Source organism: Nuphar pumila, chromosome 4 (genome assembly GCF_984573655.1).
Source record: "Nuphar pumila chromosome 4, dmNupPumi1.hap1.1, whole genome shotgun sequence".
Taxonomy (NCBI): domain Eukaryota; kingdom Viridiplantae; phylum Streptophyta; class Magnoliopsida; order Nymphaeales; family Nymphaeaceae; genus Nuphar; species Nuphar pumila.
The window spans coordinates 28,924,263-28,943,354 of NC_143252.1; the positions used below are offsets into that span (position 1 = coordinate 28,924,263).

General features: G+C 35.8%; 1 protein-coding gene across 2 annotated transcripts in view; it reads right to left on the reverse strand.

The window, feature by feature from the left end:
• Window positions 1-877: 877 nt before the first annotated feature.
• Window positions 878-19,092, reverse strand: part of LOC149839766 (uncharacterized) — a 39,663-nt gene continuing 21,448 nt past the window's right edge. The window contains exons 2-11 of one of the 2 annotated variants that reach the window (XM_090002815.1): window positions 17,210-17,294; window positions 16,734-16,927; window positions 15,810-15,892; window positions 3,816-3,861; window positions 3,332-3,388; window positions 3,140-3,194; window positions 2,956-3,056; window positions 2,794-2,857; window positions 2,509-2,642; window positions 878-1,335 (exon numbers count right to left, since the gene is read on the reverse strand). In XM_090002815.1, the coding sequence (XP_089858941.1) occupies window positions 1,162-1,335; window positions 2,509-2,642; window positions 2,794-2,857; window positions 2,956-3,056; window positions 3,140-3,194; window positions 3,332-3,388; window positions 3,816-3,861; window positions 15,810-15,892; window positions 16,734-16,927; window positions 17,210-17,294 (993 nt within the window). In that variant the 3' untranslated portion in view covers window positions 878-1,161. The remainder of the gene's footprint in view (window positions 1,336-2,508; window positions 2,643-2,793; window positions 2,858-2,955; window positions 3,057-3,139; window positions 3,195-3,331; window positions 3,389-3,815; window positions 3,862-15,809; window positions 15,893-16,733; window positions 16,928-17,209; window positions 17,295-19,092) is intronic. The other variant, XM_090002813.1, reaches the window with a different exon arrangement.

Here is a 19,092-nt window from a genome sequence, read left to right on the forward strand (position 1 = left end):
GTTTGATTTATTTGTGCTTTTTTGTGGTAAGTTAAATAATAAATAAACAAATGATGTGAATATCAATATTTAATTTATTGTGGCTATATATATATACATGAAAATTTGATGGCTCACAATGCATTTAAAACTTTACAATGCAAAGTATTGTCGGTCAATGATTTTTAGCGCTTTCAAAAAATGCATCAAAAATTCATAATCAAAACATGTGAATGATAAAAATCTATGTAAATTCCGATTGATTAAAAACATGATCATTAGAGAAAGAATGTGGATCATCATTGGTTGTAGATTTTGGACCTTCTTTTGATAGGATGATCATAAAATATTACATATATGAGCGTTGAGAGTGAAGTTCATAAAAAAAAGGTGAACCTACATTTGTGTTTGTGATAGCCGATAACTGCACCAATATATCACACAAATTTTAAAAAATTCATTAGGCAAAGGTTATAATGGTTCTTTTAAAGCTGAACACTTACAAATTTGAACATGAGTGGATTTCAAAATTTGCAAGGCATTTCAAGAAAAACATCATTTTTTTTGTACAATTTATGAACTTTTGATATAAAAAAACATATGAAGACAAGGGGTGAATGAGAAGTGAAAAGTGAGTCGGAGACACTAAAGAAGCAAAAGGGAATGAATTTGAGAAACAAAGAGGAAACTAGAGTTTCAGGTAACTTTTTCAATTACTGCAGTTCTTTTTCAATTGATCTAAAGTTAACGTAAAAACTTGATTTGGATTGAATTATTTAGACAATGTTTTGCAATGCAATACTTTGATCCTGCAATAAAATATCAAAAGATAATATGATCCGTATTTAATCCATGCTTTAATTGAGCAAGACAGACCAACGATGGTGTGGCTACTTCTTGCAAAAGGCAGAAAGCCAAGCCTGTCTGCAGTCGACCCCTCCCCAGCACCCCGGAATCCGAGAACCAATCGTTGTGGCCTTTTAAGCTCGATTTAGACCAATTATATGTTGAGATAACTAGTGGAACTAAAACAAAAACGTTGTGAATATGAACTTGTGTAGTATTGCAGAAAAGCATGACTTAGATATACATAACAAAAGGATTTGGAAACACATTGTGATCACCATGCACATTACAAATTTCATGCCAGTCATATTCGCTTCAGATACATTCAGGGAGATATCATTTAGTCTTTGGTTTCCTCAATATCTCCAAGGCAGCAAAAATAAAACCCTGAATTGTGCATACAATCACTTTGAGACAGGAAACGATAAAATGCCAGATTGATGAAGGCCAATAGCATGGATACAACAGCCGAAAAAATAGGCTTATCAGAAGGCGAGGATAGCGTCCTACCTGCAGAACACAACCGGGTAAAACTGACTATGAAATGGCAGTTATACATGCAGGAGTGATTTCCAACTATGAAGTGCATGGTCACAGAGTAAGCAAAGGGCATGAGCATGGTGGATTCTTTTCATTCAAGTGCTTCCGGAATTCAACACATTCAGTGACTCATGCAGTAGTAGTCACACATCTCATTATCAGTATTTTCTAGTCAAAGGAAAATCACAGATAAATTTAACAATTTTATTTTACTTGGGAAATATCAGTATATTTAAATTTTAAAAATATATAAGAAAGAACATCTAAAATATATAAAATATAAAGATCACATTAACAATGTGATCACAATACAAACATTAATATTTTTTAAAATAAGTCTATTTTGAAAATCACCTTTTTTATATCGGTATTTGAAAAGTCTTACCACAAAATCACGAGATCCCCAAAAAGTGGCTGATATTTGTTACTATGGAAACAATCGATTCATATTTGTTGTATCAAGATAAAGAAGTCAGCTTTGAAAGGAAAACAAATACAATGGACATTTGATTAGCATGTCTCCTTGCGTGCCCGACTCCATACCTTAAAATTTTCTTTTGGGTTAACATCATCAAAACAACAAAATTTTGAGTCTAAGACTCAGTTGGAGAGCCTTTCATTGAGATCCCAAGTTCACCTCACTCAAAAACTCTTTTCTGCCGAACAACTCGTAAGAGGTGATGGAAACACCAAGTCCCAATGTTTTGAGGATGGAGTGTTGCCAAAATCATCTTGTGAATGGTGTTAATGTGGTGGTGCCGGGCCAGCCCACTCCATTCCCAATGTTTTAGCAACACTGCCCACAAACAGCAGAGAGCATGGGAGCACTCGGGGAAACTGCAACACACCTCCAATTTGGGGGGCTTCCAAACAGCCTAAATATCAGTTTTCCCACAATGAATTCAACTAACAAAACACTCTTTTGAGAGACTAGTAGTCATTTCCTTCTCATTTTATTTCCCAGCGTAATGGGAGCATAATTTTGTAAAGAGTACTAAAAGGAATGTGATGGACAACGACCAGCAGTGAATAAAGAAACCACCCACAAAAGAATAATTTCCAACCAACGAAGCCTTGTCAATCACACATTGCAAGATTTTCCATTGCTCAAGGTCAAGCAATGCATGGTTATAAAAGACTTACAGGGAATAGTAAATCCAAGGTCTCCCAGGCTGCATGACGAACAGCTCTTGTTGGATACATAGGACCTCCAGGAGATGTAAAACTATAAAGGCATGATTTCATCCTGGTACTCGTGGTCATCCTTAGCTCCAAGCCTACAAAAATTTGGAGGGCACTGATGTTTAAAATTTTGATGGCATGCTCATCACACACTCCAAAATATTGTCGGAAAGTATAAGACTTCCAAGGCATCAAAGCATGTATTATCACATGGAAACTAATTCTTAGAAGGAAAAGGTGAAATACCCTGTAGGGCTCTCATATGATACAGGTAGTGTAATAACACAGGCTCCACTTTCAATTTCTGAACCTGTATACAGGAGATAAAACCAAATACAAATAAAACATTCAATTTAACAAAAATGGAATCACAGAAAACTCGACCCATTCTAATGTAAAAGGACCCACCTGATCAGTTAGCTCAATGACAAACAGATCTGCTGGTCCACCAACTAAAAATGCATTTGGAAATACAGGAAAGTGGTTTAGGAATGTTCCTAATTTATCAACTGCATGAGAGATGAGAAAATTCAATATTACAATGTGATAACTTAGGAGATCTGATCATCTAATGAAACCAAGTCGGACTCACCAAAGCTGTAAAAGAAGAGAAACCTTGAAAGTAGAAGAAACAGGTCTCGCCATGCCTGAAAAGATTGTATAAGCATGTTAAGGATGAAGAATGAAAAGAAAAAGAATGCCAAGGAATAAATTGAAGGAAAATGCATCCCCTTTGAATTATGAACAAGATATCAGAGGCTGAATGGACCATCTGAAAGCCTACATGCAAAGGGATTTTTTCTAACTGCAGTGGGACCAATACTACATCCTCAAGCAGGTACTGAAAAATTCAAAATCAGTACATCAGCATGTAGCTAATAAATATCAGACAAAGTTTCATATGTGACTCATGCTGCAATTAACACCAAACATGACAAGCACTCGAGGAAACAAGTACATTTCACTTCTTCTTAGGCTTTTGTTTGGAAGCTGGGTATCCCAGGAAATTTGAGGAATTGGAAAAGAGAGCCCTCAATTCCTGGAATTGGCAAATACTTTCTCTAGGTGGTGGTACTTGCCGACTCCATTTCTTAGAACAAATACAAAACACTGTAACTACCACAACTCCTCAAATGCACCTCAACACCTTTGTCCCAAACAATCATTGCCAGGGGTGCTTCACCAAATCCCCAATCCCTACCCCAACTACCAGCTCTCAAAGTTTCCTTACATCTATGGGGATTACAACACTTTATTTGCACACTTACCTTAAGCAAAGACAAAAAACGCCTTGTATTTGTTTGAACATCGATCCTGCAAAACACAATTGGTAATGTACCCATAATTCAAGAAAACAGTTACATCATAGATAAAGGGACAATGAAATAAGGAATGCATGAATTAACGGGAAACTACTGTTAAAACAAATAGGAAGTATAAGGACTAGTGATCTAGATTTATACAGTCAATTGCTTTGCCCCCACTTCACATGATCAAAGCAATAGAGTTTCAACCATGAGAAAGATAGCAAAGAAGAAGATGGGAAGAGAAACTTCATTGAGAAAGAAAAGAAAGAATACAACCATATATAGAGGACATCCCTCCTATCCCACTACAAGACAAAAACAATTGACTCTACACTACTAGAAGTACAAGAATACCCTTGTAAATAATGTAATGCACACATAAATACATAAAGGGGGTAGTGCACAAAATGTAATACACATTGTACATAAGACTCAACACTTCCCCCTCAAACTTGAGATGATGCAAGAGGAATCATCCCAAGTTTAGAAAGGAATGTGCTAAAGTGCAACGGAGCAAGACACTTGGTAAACATGTCTGCAATATGATCCTTAGAGCCTACATGCTCAAGAGAAATGACTCCATCTTCATAGGCCGTCCATGTAAAGTGACAATCTATTTCAATGTTTAGTCCTTTCATGAAATTCTGGATTCTTTGCAATATGAATAACACTCATATTGTCACAATATAAGGAGGTCCGACATTCGATAGGAACTCCCAGTTCTCCCAATAGCCACCTTATCCAAATAATCTCAGTTGTAACTTGGGTCATTTCTCCGTGTCATTTCTCTGTATTCAGCTTCAGTTGTAGATAAGGCAACTCTTTGTTGATTCTTAATTTTCTATGAAATTAGGGAGCTTCCAAGAAATATACAAAAGTCAGTAATGTAGAGACTATCCTAAGAACCTCCAAAATCAGCATCACAAAAGACTCACATTTGTGGAAGAGGGCGATGAAAAGAACATCCTATAGTGCATGGTATCCCTCACATATCTGACAATCTGGAGTACCGCAACAAGATGAACCATCCTGGGTTAGCTCATAAACTAACTGACCACATGAAAAGCGTAAGTGATATATGGTCTGCATATAGTCAAATATATCTAACTCCCGACTAACTGCCTATACACCATTGGATCTGTAAAAGTATCTTCAACAAGATACTATGATCAAGACCTTAATATTCTTGATGATAGGCACGTGCACACACACACACGCAATAAGAACTCTTTAGAACACTTGTGCACAAAGGCACAATCCACAAAATCTCACAAATGCACACAAGCATTAAAAAATAAGGAACTTGTATTGAAGAAATTGGAGAGCATAAGCTCTAAAAGGAATGCTTTACAAAGGGGAGAAGACACCTATTTATAACACAAGAAGGGGGCCTTGGAGGGGGCCCAATGTGATCATTGGAGGGGCCTACAGATCATATTGGGTCCCTCCCAAGGCAATCCAAAAAGAATAAAAGGAAAAAATAAAAAAGAAAAAGTAAAAAATAAAAAAGGAAATTACATGCACATTCCAAATGGAATATGTGCAAAAATGAAAAAGACTAAAATACCCCTATGACTGCTATATATATATATAATTAGATAGATACATATATATTTTATATATATGTATATGTATCTTTCTTTATATAATATATATATATGAGCATTACAATGATAATGAATTACAATTTAACACCCCCCCTCAAACTTAGGACATGATGACTGAATTTGCCAAGAAGAAAGTTGAATCGCAGAGAACACAGAGTTGTGGTAAAGAAATCTGTCAACTGATATTCTGAAGTTACGTAAAGAAGATCTATGACTCCTTTGAGATATGTTTCTCGAACATAGTGACAGTCCATCTCAATGTGTTTAGTCCGCTCATGAAATGTATGATTTTTGGCAATATAAATTGCACTCTTATTATCACAACATAGCTTGGTGGGCCCTTCAACATTGATCCCCAAATCTTCTAATAGTTGATGAATCCATATAGTTTCCATGGTAGTAGTTGTCGTGACTCGATATTCAACTTCAGTTTCCATGGTAGTAGTTGTCATGGCTCGATATTCAGCTTCAGTAAATGATAAAGACATTTTTTGTTGCTTCTTACATCTCCATGAGATCAACGAGTCTCCTAAAAATACACAAAAATCAGTGGTGGAGTGACAGTTATTTGAGTCACCTCCTCAGTCAGAGTCAGTATAAGCAATTAATTTTAATTCAGAAGAGGAGGATAAAAATACTCCCTTGTTTAGTGTACCCTTTATGTATCTTACAATCCACAAGATGACACTCATGTGAATTGATGTTGGTGCATGTTGGAACTGACCTGCAGTATGAACTGCATGAGAAATATCTGATCTAGTAATACTCAGATACATCAATGATCCCACAAGCTGTTGGTATGGGGTGGGATCAGAGAGAGGAATATCATTATCAATCTTCATTTTAGCTCCCACTATAACAGGAGTTTCACAAACCTTGTCATCGGTAATACCTGACCTGTCAATAATCTCAGAGGCAAGCTTAGTTTGAGATAAAAAATACCCTCTATGAGAGTATACTACTTCAATACCCAAAAAATAAGTTAGGAATCTCAAATCAGACATTTCAAATTTATCCTTCAAAATTGATTTTATGCTCGGAGTTGACTCATCATTACTCGTATCATCATCTTTAACTAACATTTCAAATAGAAAGGAATAATCCATATTCTCATCATGAGATACAAGGCTTTCGAAACCACTAAGATTTTTCAAAAAACTCACATTTCTGAAGACATACAATTTGTCATTTTTGACATCATAACACTGAAAACCCTTTTGAGTTTCCGAATAACCAAGAAAGGCGCAAGGAATGGCCTTTGGGGAAAGCTTATCATTTTTATCCGTAAGAACAAAACATTTACATCCAAACACCCTTACACCCTTAACCCGTTGTAGTCAGGTTCCTTCTCGTATAATTTTTCAAAAGAGAAAATTTTGTTTAAATTTTTTGATGAAAGTCTATTTATGAGATGGTTGCCTTAGCCCAGAGGTTTTTTGGAATGTTTTGCGAAATAAGCAAAGTTTGAGTTGTTTCAATAATATGCATATGCTTTCATTCGACTAGTTCATTCTGTTGAGGGTTTTTTGGACAAGATTTTTGTACGGAGAATACCATAATTTTCAAGATAACTTTTGAATTCATTTGATAGGTATTCTTCTCCAGAGTCGGATCTAAGGATTTTTAAGTTCCCATTGAATTGATTTAAGATCATATGAAAAGTTTTGAAAGTCGAAAAAACTTCATGCTTATGTTTGAGAAAGTATATCCAACAATACCTAGTGTAATCATCAACAAAAATCACATAATATGAGAATCCTCCTTTAGATATCACAGGAGCCGGACCCCATACATCGGAATGAACGATTTCAAAAGGTTTTTTTGTAAACATAGATCTCTAATAAAAGGGTAAACTTTTCATTTTCCCAAGAATACATTCATTACATGCAAAATCTCCTTTACAAAGATGTTTAACAAAAGGTAAATATGAAATTTTAACAATATTAGGATGTCCAACTCTCTTATGCCATACATGAATATCTTTATTTTGAACATTACAAAATTGATTATTGGGAACTTGAAAAAATCGACATAGTAGAGATCTCCTTTCCTAGAGCCTTTCCCAATCAACCTCCCGGACCAGCGACCCTGTATCCAACATTTATTAGAAGAGAATTTTATATCACAACCATGATCCGAGAGTTGAGAAACGAAAAGTAAATTTAAATTTAGTTTTGGTATGAATCTAATTTTTGGAATAAAAAAATCTTGTTTTTCAAAATTGCCTATTCCTTTAATTTCAAGGGATGTTCCATCCGCCGTTGAGACAAAAGATGAAAAAGAGTTTTTAGAATATTCGAAAAGAGAACAAGCACTTGGGGTCATATGAAATGATGCCCCGGAATCTAGGAACCAAGATGTCTTACAGGGTGGGGAAGAGGTTGTCATAGTGGCTCCGGAAATTCCTCCCTTGAGAATAGGTTGAAGAGCTTCCACAATTTGTTGTAGAGAGAGAGACCCATTTGAAGAGGATGGTTGTTCTTCCGGTTGAGAGGTGGTGGCCATTGTAAGCAATTTCTTCCATTTTGGGCAAATTGGTTTGATATGCCCCGGTTCTTTACAAAAATGACAAGTTAATTTGCTATAGTCTCTCTTTCCATTTTGCCAACTTCCTCCTTGATTTTGATTCTTAAAGTGAGGAGGTTTGTAAGTCTTCACACGGTTGCCCGGTCTTGAAACGACATTCACTCCTTCACTTTCTTCTTGAGTAGAGGAGGTAACAAGGATACAAAGATTGCTTTTACTAATGCCCATACGGATTTCCTCCCCCACTCAACTTGGTAATAACATCTTCAATGGCGGGAGATGTGAAAGAAGAAGGAAGAGAAGACCGAATTTGTTCAAATTCGATTCTAAGACCATTTAAGAAGTTTAAAAAATGATCTTCCTCAAGTTGTTTGTGTCTAAACTCGGTAGCTTCACCACTCCATTTGGGTTCAAGCATAGCAAGCTCGTCCCAAATAGAAGACAATTCGGCAAAGTATTCCCGAATAGTCATCTCATTTTGTTGTAAGGTCAAAGCCCTCTTTTGAAGGTAGTATTTGTGTGATAAATCTCTTGAAGTATACATTTTTTCAAGATATAGCGAAGCTTCAGAAGCTTTCTTGAATTTGATGATCGCATTGATCTTAGTTTCAATGGATGAGAAAAAACATGATAAGATCTTGAAGTTTTTCATTTCTCATTCGTCATGTTTCTTTGAATAATCTTCAAGAGCTCTTTACCTTTCTTCTTCTTCAAGAATCTTTATATCTCCTTTTTCCATAATAGTAATTTTTGGTTCGGGTTCCGGTATCGAACCTGGAACATAACCCCAAAGCCCCTTTCCTTTAATATGGGCTTCCATATTACCGGCCCAAACATGATAGTTTAAACCATTGAGTTTAAACCCGAGGGAGAAGTGGGAGTCTTTTTCGCCCATTAGAGATAATAGAAATAAGGAGCACGTGCCTCAATAGATTTTTAAGTCTTTCTTGACAAAGAAGACTTCCAAAATATTGACTGAAAGAAATGATCCACTCCAATCTCCAATATCTTGAAGGCACATTTTTCGAGGTGACTTAAGAATGTGGAGAATGCATGATCTTTTTTTTCTCAAACCTTGCTCTGATACCATGTAAAAGTATCTTCAACAAGATACTATGATCAAGACCTTAATATTCTTGATGATACGCATGTGCACACACGCACAATAAGAACTCTTTAGAACACTTGTGCACAAAGGCACAATCCACAAAATCTCACAAATGCACACAAGCATAAAAAATAAGAAACTTGTATTGAAGAAATTGGAGAGCATAAGCTCTAAAAGGAATGCTTTACAAAGGGGAGAAGACCCCTATTTATAACACAAGAAGGGGGCCTTGGAGGGGCCCAATGATCATATTAGGTCCCTCCCAAGGCAATCCAAAAAGAATAAAAATAAAAAAAAATAGTAAAAAATAAAAAAGGAAATTACATGCACATTCCAAATGGAATATGTGCAAAAATGAAAAAGACCAAAATACCCCTACGGCTGCTATATATATATATATATATATATATATATATATATATATATATATATATATTAGATAGATACATATACATATATATTTTATATATATGTATATGTATCTTTCTTTATATATGTATATATATATATATAAAATATATATATGAGCATTACAATGATAATGGATTACAATTTAACAGGATCATCTAACTACCTCATCTAAAGCTCTCAGCTTGACATTAGCTTCCATAGGAGAACTAACCTGTTTTGAGTCATCCATTAATTTTGCCTTAACCAAATCAATTACATATTTATGCCGGGACAAGTAAAGTCATCTCTTTGAGTATGCAATCTCTAAGCCAAAAAACTATTTCAAATTTCCAGGTCCTTCATCTCAAAAATGTAGGCTAACTTCTTCTTGGTATCATCTACCTTCTTCAAATCAACTCCTGTAATGATCATATCATCAACATACAGGAGTAATATGCACTTCCCTTGATAAGAAGATGTCACAAACAAGGTTGGATCATGGTAACTTTGCTCGAAACTAAGAGATCTGACAGCAATACTAAATTTTTTGAACCAGGATCGAAGAGCTTTTTTAAATCTATACAGAGCCCTCTTCAACCTGCAAAAGCTGCCCTTAGGATCTGAATATCCTTATGGCAACTGCATATATACCTCATCATCCAGATCATTGTTTAAGAAGGCATTATTCATATCTAATTGCCATAGGTTCTATTGTTCCACTGCAGCTACTGCAAACAAGGTTCATATAGTAGTCATGTGAGCCACAGGTGCAAAGGTTTCTATAAAATCAATTTCAACCTACCAGTTGTAGCCCTTTGTCACTAATCTTTTCTTATATCTTTCAATTAACCCATCTGCCTTAGTCTTGATCTTGAAACTCATTTGTTCCCCACTACATTTTTCCCTGGTAGAGGCTTTACAAGATCCCATGCATGCATTCTCTTCAGAACATTTATTTTCTCGGCCATTGCATGTTACCACTTGTCTTTACTGCATAAGACTTAGGCTCAACATAAGAGTGAATCAATGCTAAGAATGCATGATGTCTAGGGGAGAAACACTCATAAGACACAAAGCGAGAGGGAGAAATAGATACTCTAGAGCTTCGACATACCTAAGGAGAGGGTGAAGAAAATGCAGAAGATGACTCCAAACTTTGATGCTCATGATCAGCTAAAGAAGGAATTAGATCAAAATTGGCCTCTATGCTTCCTACCTCCTCAACCTCCATTTGATCCAAGAAAAGGTATCTCAATAATATTTTCAAGTCGTTTTGAATAGATTTGTCCAAGCCTATGGCCTCCTAAGGAAATTTGCTCTCCCTGAACCTCCATATGCCCATTAACTCTCTCTTGCTCCCCCTAAACCTCCATTAGCCCATCAACTCCCTCTTGCTCCCCATGAACCTTCATTTGCCCATCAATTCCGTCTTTATCAGAAATGACACCAAGAAGGACAAATCAGTCTCCTCTCCCACTTTATCCTTAATCTGATATTTTCATGGAAGACAACATTTCTAAATATCCAAACTTTTCTTTCAATTGAACCATAGCACTTTTAGCCTTTTTGCCCATTCAAAAACCCAAGAATCAACACAACAGTTTTGGGAGACAGTTTATCTATATATCTATCAAGCAAAAGCACAAAAAAGATACATCCAAACACTTTCATCATTTTATAGTTCAGAACAATTCTATACATTTTTTAAAAAGGAGATATACAAGACTCAAAGGTGTATGTTCTATCTGATAGATAGCCATACACACAACATCAGCCCAATATATTTTCGGCACACATCCACCAAAGAGGAGTTATAGTTGTCTTCAAAATATGCCTATTCTTCCTTTCAACGACTCCATTTTGTTCATGAGTATAAGGATAAGATTTTTCATGATTTATAATCTTTGTTGTAAGAACCTCTCAAACACATAACTGACATATTCACCACCAGAATCAGTTCTAAGGGTCTTAATTTTAGCTGCAAATTGAGTTTGAATCATAGCACACAAATTCTTAAAGATCTCAAAAAGTTCAATCCTACTTTTCATGAAATATACCCAAGTATATCTTGTACAATCATCAATAAATGTGACAAAATACGAAGAATCTCCTTTGGACAAGACTGGTGAGAGACCCCACACATCTGAATGAACAAGATCGAATAGACACTCAGTTTCCCTGTCGCTAGTCTCAAATGGCAAAGCATGACCCTTCGTCAGCCTACAACTTTCACATTTCTGAACATGCCTTGACACAAATAAGTTTGGCTCACCCAAACTCCCAACAAATACCAAATGTTGCAACCTAGTACTAGAAATATGACCTAGTCTCTCGTGCACAACTTTCACATTTCTGAACATGCTTTGACACAAATAACTTTGGCTCACCCAAACTCCCAACAAATACCAAATGTTGTAATCTAGAACTAGAAATATGACCTAGTCTCCGGTGCCATAAAACTGACTTATCCATAACCTCAGCCAATGTTGTACGATATTGTATGATGCACATCGTACAATACACATTGTGTGGTGTTATACGATACACATCCCGCAATATTATACGATACGTATCATAACTATGGCCTAAATCGATACGATACACATTCGTATCACTTAAAAGGCCAAAAGTTAATTTTTTTATTTTGGATTTTAAAGACCTCTTGAGAGTTGATTCTCTCATTTGTATAGAGGCCTTTAGAGGAGAACCCATGCACCCTAAGAGGCGTAAGAGCGATTTTGGTGTTAATTTGTGCGCAAGGGAGAGGGCTTTTGCGGATTTCTCACGTAAGAGTACATTTCCATCCTTTTTCATTCAAGGGAGTGGGCCAAGGTTGTCAGACTAAGAAGCGAAAGCGGAAAACGTTACGCGAAGCAGAAGTGAGAAGCAATGCATTTTAAAATATATAGGAAGTGGGAAGCGAGGATTAAAGCGAATCAAAATGAAATGCAAATAAAAACTAAATTAAAAGTGACTATTCTTAAATTTCATGATTTTTTAGTATAAAAATTAAATTTTTAACAAAATATAAAAATATTGACTGCCAATTTAGAGAAAGCACATTGAAGTGAGTGAGAGAGGAAAATTCTAAAAAATATGAAAAGTAGAGTGAAAGAACATATAAGAAGAATAGATGAAGTGTGTAAAAAGCATAGGAGAAACGTGAGAGAATCGAGATTCTCAGCAAGTTAGCGAGGAGTATCTAGTTTCCGAAGCGAGCTTCCCACCTATCTAAGAAACTTTTGGTAACTCTGGAGTGGGCTAAGGTAACATTTTCGTATTATTTGCTTCCCATTGAATTGTTTTGGGGGAAGATGGCATCAAATGATTCGGCATGGCAATAGAGCACTCAAATAGTGAGTGAATATCGAGTGCAACTATTGCCATCATATTTTTTCGGGTGGTATTCCTCGGTTGAAGCATCATTTAGCTAGAACACGTCGCAACGTTGTTGCCTGCATGTCCATGGATTTGCCGAACATCGTAAAATGGCAATGCCTGTAATTACTCACTAGTCTGAGAGAAAAAATACAAGAAAAAGAGATGAGTGAGGCAGAAATGAGGTATAGGCAACCCTAAGAAGACGAAGCTGAGCTCTCTATTTCTGATCCTACAGCCCCTAGCATAACATCAAAAGTAGGAAGCTCTACAGCGATGGGGAAAGGTGTGCCTGGTGCTAGTAATAGTAGTGTTGTAGGCACAAAAAGAAGAGAAAGAAGGATTTCTTCGAGAAAAGGTAGAGCTAGATGCTCTATTAGGAGATTTTTTCCTCCTAAGACCCCCAAAGCGCAACCTGACATTCACACTGCTATGACTCTATATTTAGTCGAGTAGGCGAATGTTGCGGTTGGGAGATGGTTTGATGATGCTTGTATTCCTTTCAATGCGACAAATTCCTTATTTTCAAGATATGGTAGATGTTATAACCAGTATTGGGGCTGGATATAAAATGTCTTCTTATCATGATTTGAGAAGATAAATTTTATATACTAATGTGAATGATGTGAAGGCATATTATAATAAGGCAATCATGGAGATAAACTGGGTGTAGCATCATAGCAGATGAGTAGACAGACAAAAAGTCAAGGACCTTGATAAATTTTTTTGTCTATTTCTCCAAAGAAACTATGTTTTTTTAAGCCAATTGATATGTCTAATACGCCCACGACAGACTTAGAGTATTTGATGATGTTGTGGAAGAGGTTAAACCCCAAAATATTGTTTAATTTATTACTGATAATAAAACAAATTATACGGCAACATCTAAAGAATTGGTGAAAAAGTATAGGTCATTCTTTTGAACCCCGTGTGATAACCATTACATAGATATCATGCTTGAAGATATCAACAAAATGGATGAGATAAAGCACACAAATGAATGTTGTCAAGAAATTACTAAATTTATTTACAATCATGCATGAATTTTGAGCCCAACGAGAAAGTATACTACCGGTGTTGAGTTTATTCGTAGTGAAATTACTAGATTTGCTATGAATTATTTTATAGTGCAAAGTATAGTAAAAAATAGAATCGCACAAAGTGTAGTAAAAAATAGAATTGCACTAAAAAAATGTTTTTGTTAGATAAGTGGAATGCATATCCTCATGCACAAAGAAAGCGAAGAGAAATTATAGATATTGTAATTAGAAGTGAATTAAGGTATTCATGTGTGATGTTGTTGAGAAATCATTATACCTTTGGTGAAGGTGCTTCGATTAGTTCACAGTGAAGACAAGCCAGCTATGAGTTATCTCTATGAGGCCATGGATAAGGCAAATGAGATCATTAAAGATAATTTGAATGAGAATAAAAAAATGTACATGCATATATGAAACATCATTTATTATAAGTGGACTGGGCAACTTTATCAACATCTTCATGTTGCAACATATTATTTAAATCCTGCATTTAGATACTAGCCTATGTTTAAAATGGACAAGAAAGTCAACAAGACTTTTGGATTGCATTGAAACGTTGAACCCTGATTATAGCATTCAAGATCAAATTCATAAAGAAATAAAAAATTATGATAATGCATTGTATGATATGGAGAGACAGGCAGGAATGTAAAATTGTGCCACAATGCGTCTAGGTAATTTATTTTGTCTATTTCAATTGTAATTTCATATTGTTATTTAGTTATGATATTTTGTATTATTGTATTTGTTATTGTCTTGTTGATTTTTCAATTTCTTGTTTTGTTCAGACGTGGTGGACAAAGTTTGGAAGTGATGATCCAAATTTTGGAGCTTTTGTCATTCGCATTCTTAGCCAAACGTGTAATGCAAGTAGATGCAAGAGATACTGGAGTGTTTTTTGAGCAAATCCATACAAAAAGAAAAAAAATAGATTAGAGCTCAAAAGGCAAAATGAACTCGTTTACGTTCGCTACAACTTACGGTAGAGAAAGAGGTATATAAAATTATAAAATTTATTTATCATTTTCATGTGGTTATTTAAAGTTTTTTTATATCATACAAAACCCAACTAATTTTATTTTTTTCATATCTTTTAGGTAAATGAAAAAGTTATCATCAAGGAGGCATAAAGAATAATTTGACCTCATAAGTTTGAAATATTTTGATGTATTGAATGCATGGGTTGAAGAAAAAACAGGCATTTTGAATGAACAAGACATTCAGTGGATCATTGTGGAAAGAGCACATGAAGTAGATGATGAAAAACCCACGTTCATAAACTTGATTATTTTGTTTTGTTTATGTAAAATGAAAGTATGAATCTTGTTTTTGTGTTTTTGGCATTTCCATCAAAAAAAGAACTTAGAATATGAAACATACATAAAAAAATTAACAAATAAAAGAATTAAATGACTAGGAATAATATCACAATCAGTTGGCATATAAACACTCACTCAATAGTTATAAATATGATGATCTTATTGGACTAAGGCTAGCAATCAAAATATCAGAATAATTTGAATAGACTGTTGATATTTGTTTGCTGTGACAAATACAACAACTAACTCAAACTTCGCATGCTAATCTGGATCTGTGGTAAGTTATTTGCAACTAAAATCATTCAAAATTAGCTCCAGCAGGACCACCTCTATTCTCCAAACAATATTATGCTTGCAACCAACCACTTGTGCCTCAAAATGAAGATAGCAGTTGCTGGTGGTAATAGTTAGGGGCAATGGAAGAATGGGGTATGGCGCCAACAAGTGGCCACTAATTTAGCCCCAGTCACATAACCATAATGAAGCTCTGATACAAGATTCATTAAGAAACAAATCTTAATCACAGCTCTTAATCAGAAAAACATTTGCTGAACTATTAAAAGAACATTTGCAGACAGCAGTCATACCAGAAAACATTGCTAGCACCTTGAACAAGAGCTGATCCACAACGTAACATCCCCTCAGAGCTTTCAGGTGGAATTTCGAATAGCTGCAGATCACAATGCATATGTATGCTGAAGTAAAGATAGGAGACAAGCCACAGAAATGATAGCAACGAAGCACACACGAGGGCAAAAAGGAGACACTTTGAAAATAAATAAATAAATAAACAGAAATTGCAAATCAGACAGTAATTACATGTATTCATATAAGCCTTCTACAATCATCAGTTAGGCAAAGTATTTTCATGCAGTTCCTGCATATTCAAAGATCTACAAAATATAAATGGCACCTGAGCATATGCAGGTTGCATAAGAAACCCAGCAACAAAATTTACATCATAGCTGCACCATGTAAGATATCTAGCAAAGTTCTCTTCATGTATAGGATACACTTGGTGATTGCAGAATAAATCCCAACTGAATGGGAGACAATGTGATAATGCAATGAAAACAAAATGCATCCCAGTATTACAACCTCAATTCTTAGGCTTAAGCACAGCACCTTCAGTACAAAACAGCTCTTAGAAGTTAGAACAGAGACAGACCTTCGATAGGAACCTAAACCATATGAGAGAACTTGTGATATTTTGACAGATTTCCTGAACAAGGGGGGGAAAAGAAAGCCGACACACACATATCTCATTCCAACAATTTTGTCCCTCATCCGCTCATATATTTCAGGGAAGGTACAATTAAGAAACAATACTATAAAAAAGTATGTGATTTCTAAGAAAAGTTTTGCTCTTTCTTATCACAAATAGGATTGGTGACCAAAACTTACACTCACCGAAGCAAATTTCTTTAGTTTTCAGGATGAAACTGAACAGAATTCACATTATGTTATCATCATGTCTTTTTCAAGTGATGTAATAGAAAAATTGTGCATACCCGCTTGTGGAAAAGAAGCACAAATATATGAGATGAAAATGACTGGCTCCACAGTAGGAAAATCAAATCCAGGACAGGCTTCCCATTTTCAACATTGCTAGCATAATGTTCAGCAAGGACATCATAGAAGCACAGGCATCTGTCACTTTTATCCGCTGAAGTAATTTGATCTTCATCCCCGCCGAGAAGTATGTCTGTTTTCAATTGGATCATGGTAATTAGAATAACTACAGAATGCAAGTTATATCAAAAGAAAAGGAAACAAATTTCTGCCAAAAGAATCAAGGGCCTGTGTGCGAAAATAGATCTCATAATTGGGAAAAAACTCAAACATGAAGAACACAACCATAATGTTACTGACAAGGAAAAGAAAAAGCCACAAGTTTCCACCAAAAGAGTCCACTCTCCAGAAATTGAGTTACTGATATCAGGTCATGCAACTCACACACACACACACAAGGACAGATATTATGTACCTTGAGCTCGGGGATCTATTTCTAAGGCTATATCAGCAAATAACTCTTGCAACAAATTAATTCTTTGGGATTGTGAATCAACAGCCTGCAAAGAAGAACCAGTTACACAACATATACACAACATATTATTTATAAGAAGCAACTGCATTTGGCTGCAGCCCCTTTCTAAAAGTAGTTTGAAGCATGTGAGGATAATAATAAGATAATTTCCCACATTCAACTAAGCAACGGAGAGAATCCAAAATCTGATCAGCTTCTCTCCTAAAGAATATCAAATATCAAATAATAAGATAATTTCCCACATTCAACTACGCAACGGAGAGAATCCAAAAACTGATCAGCTTCTCTCCTCAAGAATATCAAATATCAAAAGAAACAAGCTAATTAAAATAAAAACAACTTAATTAACTGAACACATCATGACGTTAGAAGGGAATAAGAGAATTAAAACAGTAAGTGTAATGAAATATGCGGAAAAACTAAGAGTGCATTAAGCACTTGCAACATTCACTAATGAACAAACAAAAGGGCTAACACCCAAACCCACAAGAGACAACACAACATAAAAATATAAATGTCTCTTATTGAAAAAGAGAGAGAGCTCTCAAGAGTGAAGAATACAAGAGGGGTTCACCCCTATATATACACAAAATGAAGAAGAGGGGGGATGGCCATAAGGCCTTAAAAGGAGAGCCACCTAGGGGCTCCCCATGTAGTCGTTGGGAGCCCCCAACGGTCACAAATGTGACCGTTGGGGGCCCCATCGACTCCATGGTGGGGCCCCTTTTGTGTGAGCAAAAAACATAAAAACAAAAAATATAAAATACAAAAAATAAAAGGGAAAATAAAAGAAGAATAACAAGTACCCCTATCGGGTAATTGTGAAATGAGTAAAATACCCCTATCGGGTATTTTAGACAATTACATATATATATATAAACATATATATATATATGAATTACATGTATTTTAACACCCTCCCTCAAGCTTTACGGGGATATAACCGAAAGCTTGTTAAGGAGAAACAAAAAACGAGGAGCAGCAAGGGCCTTAGTGAAGAAGTCCGCCAACTGGTACTCAGATGTGACGTAAGGTAGTGCTATGGTTCCTCTTAGGTATTCATCACGTACGTAATGACAGTCTATCTCAATATGCTTAGTACGCTCATGGAAGGTGTGATTGCTTGCAATATAGATTGTGCTTTTGTTGTCACAACACATCTTCGAAGGAGTAGAGATGACAATGCCCATATCACTGAGGAGACTTCTTAGCCACACAAGTTTCATGGTTGTAGTGGCCATAGCACGATATTCCGCTTTCGCTGAGGACAAGGATACTTTGTGCTGCTTCTTGCATCTCCAAGAAATCATAGAGTCACCTAAGAAAACACAAAATCTCGTAGTTGAGACTCGGTCATTGGGATTTCCTCCCCAATCAGCATCAGTATAAGCAATTAAATTAAGTGACGAGGCAGAGGAAAGAAAAACTCCCTTAGTTATGGTGTTTTTTATATATCTGACGATCCTTAAGACTGCACTCATGTGCACGGTTGTAGGAGCATGTTGAAACTGACTGACAGCGTGGACGACATGAGCTATGTCTGGCCGAGTGATGGATAAGTAGGTTAGAGACCCAACAAGTTGTCGGTAGGGAGTAGGATCCTCGAGAGGTGTTCCATCTTCCAACCTTAATTTTGCATTGATGACTTCTGGGGTTTCTGTCTTCTTATCATCGGAGATACCAGATTTGGAACAGATGTCAGCAACAAGTTTCATCTGAGAGAGAATGTACCCTCGAGGAGAGTACGCTACTTCAATCCCTAAAAAATATCTTAAGAAACCAAGGTCAGACATGTCAAAATTTTCTTTCAAAACCTTTTTAAT